At 38.3% G+C, this 10087-nt stretch overlaps 1 protein-coding gene across 1 annotated transcript in view; it reads right to left on the bottom strand.

Annotated features, from left to right (window-relative positions):
- The window catches only part of M1AP (meiosis 1 associated protein), a 54631-nt gene that overhangs the window by 16132 nt on the left and 28412 nt on the right, over positions 1–10087 (bottom strand). Inside the window, exon 3 of the mRNA XM_012658175.1 lies at positions 9219–9387. Coding sequence (XP_012513629.1) covers positions 9219–9387 — 169 coding nt within the window. The remainder of the gene's footprint in view (positions 1–9218; positions 9388–10087) is intronic.

Raw genomic sequence — 10087 nt, 5'->3', positions numbered from 1 at the left:
ATTATAAATGGTATGAGGTAGGAATCTAATTTCATTTTTTTCCCATATAGAATACTGATAGTTCCAGAATGATTTAATGACTAAATTCATGCTGTTTGCACTGCTCTGCCATGTCAACTAAGCCACATATCAAGTTTTCATGTGACTGTTCTTGGGCTCTCTAATCTGTTCTAGTTTGGACAATTTGTCTATTCCTGTGTAAATGTGACACTGTCTTAATTAGAATAGCTTTATAAACCATCTTAATATCTGGTAAGGCAAACCCTTAGCCTTAATATACATATCTTGTGTATGTGTGTGTGTGTGTGTGTGTGTGTGCGCGCAGGTATGTGTGTGTATTATTGACAATGTAGAATTTAAAAACTCTGATAGGATTTCTATTGGAATTGCACTGATAGATCAATTTGGAGAGAATTGAATACTAATGATATTGAATGTTCTATCCATTAACATGCTCCATTTAATTATGTCTTCCTTAAGGCACATCAATGAAGTTTTAAACATTCCCAATAAATATTCTATACATCTTTTGTTAAGATTTACTTCTCAATGCTTTAAATTTTTGTCATTGTAAGAGGTATTTCTTTAAAATTTGAATTTTCTAAGAATTTGTTTCCAGTTATGGAAATGCTATTGATTTTTATATATTGAAATTATTTCTAGCCACATTGCCAAAATTACTAATTATAATAATTTTCCATGGAATCTTTTGGTTTCTAATGTAGCCAATCAAATAATTTACAAATAACGACAGCTTTGTTTCTTCCTTTCCAATTGCCATATACCCTTTCTTCTTTTCTTGTCGTAGTAGACTAGGACAACCATGTTTAATCAAAGTGGTAATGGGGTCTCCATGTCTTATTCCTGATTTTTAAAGGCAATGTTTCCAATATTTCACCAAAGAACTGTATTTATTGTAGATTTTTGGTAGATAGACTTTGCCAAATTAAGGATGCTATTTTCTATTCCTGGTTTGCAAGATTTTTCTTTTGAATAACAAATGGATATCAATTTTATTGTATGTTTTTCTGTATCTATTAAGATAATATTTTTGTCCTTATAATCTGTTGTTGTGGTAAATTATATTTACATATTTTCTAATGTTAAATCACCTGTATTCCTGGGATAAACCCAACTTGGACAGTACTGTCCTATCTTTTTTTTTTTTTTTTTTTTTTGAGATAGAGTCTCACTGTGTTGCCCGGGCTAGAGTGCCATGGTGTCATTCTAGCTCACAGCAACCTCAAACTCCTGGGCTCAAACGATCCTCCTGCCTCAGCCTCCCGAGTAGCTGGGACTACAGGCATGCGCCACCATGCCCGGCTAATTTTTTCTATATATTTTAGTTGTCCAATTAATTTCTTTCTAATTTTAGTAGAGATGGGGTCTCGCTCTTGCTCAGGCTGGTTTTGAACTCCTGAGCTCAAACAATCCGCCCACCTCGGCCTCCCAGAGAGCTAGGATTACAGGCATGAGCCACAGCGCCCGGCCCTATCTTTTTATATATGACCAGATTATTTAAGATTGTTTTATTTTCATGAGTGAGATTGGCCTGTGATTTTCTTTTCTTACATTGTTCTTGTCTGGTTTTGTATAAGATTGGTGTGATCTGTTTGTTGCTTGAAAGTTTGATAGAACTTGCCTATAAAACCATCTGGGATTGGTACATTATGGGAACCATTCAGGTTTTTTATTTGTGAGTTAAATTTGGTAGATATATCTTTTTAGGAATGTGTCCACTTTTACCTGAATGTTTGAATTCATAATTCTATCTGCAGTTATGTTCCCCTTTCCCATTCCTAACATAGTTTCTTGTGCTTTCTCTCTCTTTTTTCTTCATTGGTTTCACCAGAAGAATCTCTACTTAATTAGGTTTTTCAAAGAACCAGCTGTGGAACTGTTGTTTATCTCTATTGCTCTTTTCTTTTTCTTTCTTTCTTTTTTTAAGAGATGGGATCTCACTCTGTTGCCCAAGCTGGAGTGCAGTGGCCCGATCATAGCTCACTGCAGCCTTGAACTCTTGGGCTCAAGTGATCCTCCTGCCTCAGCCTCCCTGGTAGCTGGGACTACAGTGTGTGCCACCATACCTGGCTTTTTCTATTTTTTTTTTGTAGAGACAGTGTCTCATTGTGTTGCCCAGCCTGGTCTCAAACTCCTGGGCTCAAGCAATCCTCCTGCCTCAGCCTCCCAAAGTGCTGGGATTATAGGCGTGAGCCACTGTGCCCTGCCTCTAATGCTCTTTTCAACTGAGGCAGTATAGAGAAGGGTTAAGGACATGAACTTTGGAGCCAGCCTGCTTGGATTTGAATCCCCGTTTTATTTCTTAACTGAAAAACTTTGGGAAAGTGAATTTGGACAAGAAACTATGCCTTATTTTCTTCATCTAGAGAAACAAGAATTAAATAAGATAGTATGTGGAAACTATTTCGAACAGAAAGTATTTGAACAATAAATATTCAATAAAATGTTGCTGTTATTATGATCTATAAACAATGTTAGAGTATGTTAAGAGACTGTGGCTTTTAGTTCACATATCTTTTCCTTGAGGCTCAGAATTTATTTAAAAACAAAATAAGCTAGTAGCATTATTCCTATGCTTTATGACTCTTCTATGGGGTTAACTTGGGCTGCTAGAATTGGCAGTCTTAGCTTCAGGTAATGGCAGTCCACTTAGGACCTGGCCATTATAACAAATCCCAGAGATATACTAAACCATACATATATTAATACAAAAAAATTTCAAAAATATTTGAAATTAATAAGAATTATTGAAATTAATAATAAGAATAGCTAACTTTTACTGAGTATTTATTATCTACTATGCAATTAACAAACATTTAATTCCCACAACTACTGCATGGGGTAGGAATTAATAACTAAGTTTTAGTGAAGCTAAGTACCTTGCCAAAAGTTGCGTAGCTAGTAGGTGATAGAATTGGGATTTAGACTCAAGCAACCTAATGCTGATGCATTCATCTTTCTGAGAATGAGAGAGGCTGCTGTTGCTATTTTTTTTTTTTGTCATATTGCTCATAGAAGCTATGTGACTGTTCTACCTCCAAAGTTATATTTAATCCTTAGGATAAATATTTTAAAGTGATTTTCCCCAGTATTTTATATGAAACATTTCCCTTTGATTTAACCTTAATATAATAAGGATATATCACTTAAACCCTGTTTTGTGTAGTTTATCTGAGAACATTTAAAGACAAGATGACCACCCCCTTCCCACTATATGGTACTATAGACAGTTGGAATAGCTTACAGGAGTTCAAGTTTGAGAGCCTTAGGAAGAGAGTCAAGGCCACAGGACGAAGCTGGGCCTGGCTGGGCCTCAGCAGACAAAGCTGAAGGAGAGAGGGGCATCAAAATGCTAAGTGGAGACAGGCCCACACAAAGCTACTGTTAGGCCTGTTGAGAGTGTTTTGGCCAGGTACCATCTGGTCTGTCCTGTCTTCCTGCCTCAGGTATCCTGGGAATGGCACTAGCTTTAATGCCTCAGTTGACTTGCCACCCTCCTAAGTGGATGCTAGAAGCTCCTGCTCTCTTCCTACGTACAGCTGTTACACTTATCAGTGCCAGGTAGGTTAGCTGCAGATTCTGTGGGGTTCTGCTACTTGTGTATGGTGTTTGTCTCTTCAACTAAATTGTTAAGTTCCTTGGAAGGACATATCTTATACTCTTGTGTACTCCTCCCATCTAGCACATGGTAAAACATTTTATAGATTAATAAATCTTGTGCTGTACTTGTTGATTGGCAATGGTGCCTCCTTGTTCTCTTCACCTTTAGACTCTCTTCTGCTTCATCTGCCCAAAGCACCATTTTCATGATGCTACTCACCGGACCAAAGAACACAGGCTTGCTCCTGGCCTGTTAGTCTCTAGGCTGATACCACCCACATGAAGTGGCATACACTACTTTGCAATATTGTGGTTGTGTCCTTAGGGCTTTAAGATTTTTAAGTTCCTTGAGGGCAGGAGTCCTGTTTGTTACCATAGCTAAGGTTTTGATAACAACACCAAGATGAGGCAAAGCACTAAGGGAATAAAAGAATTAATTATAAGGAAAATACAGGCAATCTAGGATGATTTCATACAATAAGCCATATACACTTAACCCACAAAGAGGAATTACAAGCAATTTATGGGATAATGCATTATTTAGAAGCAAACAGGAAGTCACTGGAAGAGTCAGCAGCACTGACACAAGGTATTATATAAAGCTGCTTTCCTGCATTTAAAAGCTCTTTTATCAGGTAGCCTCAGAGCACTCTAATATCTGCACCGTTAGAGACACAATAAGTTCTTTCTAGGCATAGTCACTGAAGATAGAAAAGAATACAGTCCACGCCTGATCTGTCCTTGGCCAAAGAGAAAGAAAAAGAGTTTCTCTATTACAGATTCATTTTGAAAACCCAATGGGAAGGGCTCTGACTGGCAGCCTGGGGAACTATAATTGTCTCAGCCTGGGCCCATTCTGTGACCAGGGAGGTGGAGGTGTTACTAGACAGAGGGGATATAGGGGATGCTAGGCAGATCAAGAACAGCCCACTGATAATCTAAGATATACACTGACACAGAAATGAGTAAGATGAGTTTCTAATCTCAAGGTGCTTACAGTTTAGTGCAAGGGAAAAGATATCAAGTAGTTTATAATTTAGGTGAGGAGACAAAATTATCATACAATAAAGCAACGGTGAACAATTCTACATGGTATATAATTAAGTGCTAAATTGTGTGGTACAGATCACAAGTGATGTAGTTGTTCTAAAGAGAGGAAAATCAATACAGTAGTAATTAACATGGATTAGGATTTAAGGAATGGGGAGGATTCCTTGGCTGGAAGAGCGCAGAGGAAGAAATTGAGGGGAAAGGAAAGGAAATTCAGAGGAAAAGACTAGTATGAATGAAGGAATGGAGATAAAGGACAGTCAGTGAGGAGACTGGCTTGAGGAAAGCTGAGTGTGCCCAGTAAGTGAGAGCTCACAAATCACATGGCTAAGGCTGGTAACAATGTCTGTAGCTTTATCTACAAGTGTCGAATCTGACAGGAACCACACCCGTAGTTACCACCCTCCTACCTAATTAAAGGGCAATGGCGGTAGGAGGGGGAGGAAGAGTGAAGTTATCCACATGGGACCAGGAAGAGATCAATGGTATCAGAACAGCGGGCACCTCCACGTGTGCATAACCTCAGAAGAGGCCAATATAGCCAGAAAGGACTTCAGGAGAGTGAACCATAACTTGAGTGTTGGATGAATTAAAACTGGTTGAGAAACTCTTTCTTTAATGAATTAGATCTCTATGTATTTATATGGAAAGATCTTTAAGACTCTTAAACACCATAATTTGGGAATCTCTACTTGACTTCCCGACTAAAATATTTTCATAAAATTCCATTGCCTTAGAATGAAATCCAAAAGTTTTAGCATGGCATAGATGTCCCTTCTCATCTAACCCTTGTTTACCTTTACAGCCTGGCTCCCACCTCTGCCTGAGAGGCTCTGGTATAGAGAACTATGGGTACTTCTCTGACGGTTGATCATATCTTGCTTTTTCATGTCTCTGGGTCTCCTTTTTTTTTTGAGACAGGGTTTCACTCTGTTGCCCATGCTAGAACGCAGTGGCACAATCATAGCTCACTGCAACCTCCAACTCCTGGGCTCAAGAGATCTTCCTGCCTCAGTCTCCTGAGAAGCTAGGACTACAGACACATGCCACCATAACCAGCTAATTTTTTAAAAAAATATTTTTGCATAGACAAGGTCTTTGTTGCCTAGGCTAGTCTTGAATCCTGACCTCCAGTGATCCTTCTGCCCCAGCCTCCCAAAGTGCTGGGATTACAGGCGTGAGCCACCGAGCCTGGCCTGGGCTCCTCTTTGAGTATCTATTTCATCTTCCTGTGCTTGCCTAATTCCTGCTTGTCCTCTAAGACAAAGTTTGAATATTTCTTCTTCTAGGAACTGTAGGATTATGAGTGATTGCATTTTTAATTTGTTTATGGTAAATATGAATATTTTTCAGAATGTAAATATCAAGGAAAATGTCATTCAACTAAATAGAGTTAAAATAAAATTTAAAAAAGAATAATAAAAAGAAAAAAACCCCATGTCAACAAGGTGAATGGAACAAGGGGAAAGACCACTATGTAGGATCACTCCATACTTTCTCTCCGAAGTAATCCCAGGAGGTAATTCAAGAATAAAAGTCTTAATTTCAAAAACAATTTTTCCCATTGTATTAGCAAGGTTAAAAACAAACAAACAAACAAACAAACAAGGATAATTCTTAATAAGAAAGTCTCATTTACTATTGGTGGAAGTGTAAACGGGATGATCTTTTTGGAGAGTTTTTTGGTAATGACTATCGAAGTGTGTATATATTGTTTTACCTCCTATTAACTTTACTTCTAGGAATTCATTCTACTGAAAATACTTGCACAAACACATGATTATACACATAAACAGGGAAGGCTATATAATTTATGGGTCCAGAGCAAAATGAAAATGCAGAGCCCCTTGTTCAAAAAGCAGGGGAAAAAATGCCATTAAAAGTGCTAAAATATAAAACTTTTTCCTTTATTCCACAGTCTCTTTCTTGAGCTATCATGGTGAGGTTTTGTGTGTGTGTGTGTGTGTGTGTGTGTGTGTGTGTGTGTGTGTGCGTGTTTAAATTATGCTAAGAATACAACATGAGATCTACCCTCTCAACCATTTTTAAATGTATAGTACAGTATTGTTAACTTTAGGGATAATGTTGTACACCAGATCTCTAGAACTTATTCATCACTTTCATTGTGTTGTGGTGTTTTTCTTTTATTTGCTATTAATGTCACACTGCCTTAGGTACCAGGATAATTGCCAAGCTAGTGAGAACCCTCACAGGTGCTGGGACCCTCCTCCTGCAACTCAGCACAAAAGGCATGTATGCTGACATTGACCCAAGTGTTCAGGCTCCTGCCCAGCAGGGCAGCAGAGGCCAGCAGTGGTCACTGGGTGGCTGGTGAGCTGGCAAATGAGTGAGCTCCCATTCTGGGGAGGTGGGAAGGAGGCAGAAGGCAGGGCATGTGTAAGCCAAGGTTCTCAGCTCCTGGCACATGCTCCGCTATTCCTTCAAACTTCACTTACAAAACACAAGTTCAAAGATAAAATTATTAAGAATTTTAAGACAGTAACCAAAGACCATTAAATCCCAAGCATGGGAGTCCTTTCTGCGCTTAGGACTCTGTGTGATTACACTGGTCATTAGCTCATGAAGCCAGCCCCTGCATATAAGTCTGTTCATTCAGCATTAGTTATAATAGCAAAATACAATAAACCAAATTGTTCATTAGTAAGTGATCAAAGAAATAAACTATGGTACAACCACACAGTGAAAAACCATGTAGGCAGGGGGCGGTGGAGCAGGAGAAGCGAATGAGACCGGGAGTCTCTGTACGTGCTCCAAAGTAGTTGGGTCTTGTCTGAACTGGGAAGAAAAAAAAAAAAAAAGAAAGTAGTTGGGGACGTGGAAACATTGATTTATTAATTTGCTCAACTGCCTCTTTTGAGCACTTACTACATGCCAAGTACTTCTCTGAACACCAAAGAATAACAAAACAGTTTATGCTATGTAAGGAGTCCCCGAGGAACAAAGGGAGTGAGGGTGGGAAGTGAGCAGGCTCTATCCTCACATTCATTAGGATGTGATACAATCTACCATCGAGAAGTGCTATTGCAGTGCTACAGATCAATCCCTCTATGTGTGCATGGGACCATACCATTCTTTGTTGCACAATACATATACAGTATTGCTTTATTAATTGCCCCTTTCACAGCTTCAACTGTCATTCATTTTCCTGGCTTTCCTTTCGTAGGTAAATTCATTCAAATACTTATTGAGTGCCTACTTTATGCCAGATTCTGTCCAGGGCATACTCAGGTTACATCGGGGAACAAAATGGATAAACATTCTTGCCCTTATGGAGCTTAACATTGTGCCGGGGTGGAGATGGAGGAGGATATTAAACACTAGACAATAGAAATAATAAATAATTGCAGTGTATAGTATGTTCCGTGGGAATAAATATAAAAAATTAAAAGAACAAAGTAAGAGAGATGGGAGGCTCAGATTGCAATTAATAGAATGGTGAGGCTAGGAGCGGTGGCTCACACCTACAATCCCAGCACTTTGGAAGGCCTAGGTGGGAAGATGGCTTGAAGCCAGGAGTTGGAGGTTGCAGTGAGCTATGATGAGGCCACTGTACTCTAGCCCAGGCAACAGAGGAAGACCTCATCTCAAAAGAAATTTAATAAAAAAATAAAAATAAGAGAGGTGGTTTCTCTAACAAAATGGCAGCAGGTGGCTTCCACAGAGCTGCTGCTGGGGCCAGCACCTCGGTGAAGCCCATTTTCAGGACAAACATGAACAAGGCCAAGAGGAGGGTGCGCAAGCTCTACCACTCCTGGTGTGGGGAGGTGCCAAACACTGTCACTTACTCCAGCTAGACATCAGTGTGAAACAGGAACAGGATAAAGTCTGAGACATGTTTATGAAGAATGCCCATATCACAGACCCCAGGGTAGTTTATCTTCTGGTAATTAAGGGAAAGATGGAACTGGAAGAAAAAATTAAAGTATGGAAGCAGTGGTCACATATTATGCAGTTCTTCCACAAAACAGAAGCACCAAGGCCAAAGGATTTCCTGTCCAACTTCTATGTTGGCGATGACCCATGATGTGGAAAGGTGCATGTTTATATTTCATTATTAAATAATACAAAAAAAGAAAGAAAAACCATGTAGCTATTAAAAATGACATAGACATTTAACACCCATTAACAAAAAATTTTCAGAATATTAGGTATATCATGATCCCATCCACTAAAATATTAAGTGTGTATGTATGTGTGTGTGTGTGTGTGTGTGTGTGTGTGTGTATGTATATATAAAGGAATGTTAGGAAGGATACCCCAATATCTTGAAAATGATTAGGAAAAGAAGGAATTTTTACTTTTTATACCTATAATATTTCAGTTTTTATAATTATTTCTGAAATAAAATAATTGTTTAAAAAATTCAATTCCAACATCTAGAAACATATGTCTGAACTGCAGTGAAATCTGCTGGCTTCATCATTTAAGAATATAAAAAGATTATAGAAAATAATCTTCCTGACCTATAAAAGACTACTCATTAAAATTCTTACTATTCTTTTTATCTTGTTGAAAAAAATTCTTACCATCGTTGCTGGGATCTTCAACAGGAGACACCGAGTCCATATGCTCTAGGATTTCCTTTGTGATTTCAACAACCTGAAGCCTTCTGACTCTGACTAGGTCTGTATCTTTCAACCCTTCCTCCAATTGTTTGACCACCTCTTTTCCAGGCTGGGAAGTCAGAACAGTAATCTGAAAATAAATCCAAGAATCAATGTGTTTATTCTCCCTGATGTACAGAGTGAGGAACATAACAGTTTATATCTGGAGGATAAACACAGCAGAAGTCTGTGGTGGTGGCTATTGTGGTTAATGCAAAGAGGATTTAACTGTAACTTACAAATCAAATTTAATTTGACAGAGTCTGGTGGGACAGGTCATTGTAGGATCTTTCCAATCAGGCTGAGTTGACCCCAGAAAGTGACCAGTAAGAAGCCATACCTGTGTGTTAGTCTTTCAAGATTGTGTGAAGTACTGACAGCATCTAACCTGCTCAAAATGCTTTGATTTTACAAGGAAACAAAGGAAATAAAGATTCTTAATTTTATTTGCTAAATGTGTACTAAATATTACAAAGCCTATATGCTCTTTTCTCCCAATGATGCTTTCAATATAGCATTCTCAGACTGATTTCTCTTCTCATTCAAGCTGGATCCAGTTGAGCTATTTCTTTTGCTCTTTTGACTCTACAATATATTTACTCTTGACCAATATATCTGACCTGAAGGGATATTGAGGTATTTGTATATAATTTGAATGTTTTATTCCATCAGAATGAACATACTATGTTTTTATTAGCAGTTTTCTCTTAGACTTTGAAACTCTGGATGATAATTGTTAAATATATGCAATTCTCTTTGCACTTAGATGTTTTTGATTGATGAAGAGGGAT

Source organism: Propithecus coquereli, unplaced genomic scaffold, assembly GCF_000956105.1.
Source record: "Propithecus coquereli isolate 6110/MARCELLA unplaced genomic scaffold, Pcoq_1.0 Scaffold578, whole genome shotgun sequence".
In the NCBI taxonomy this organism is placed as follows: domain Eukaryota; kingdom Metazoa; phylum Chordata; class Mammalia; order Primates; family Indriidae; genus Propithecus; species Propithecus coquereli.
The sequence above is the reverse complement of the archived record's forward strand: the minus strand, read 5'-3'. Positions and strand labels throughout refer to the sequence as shown.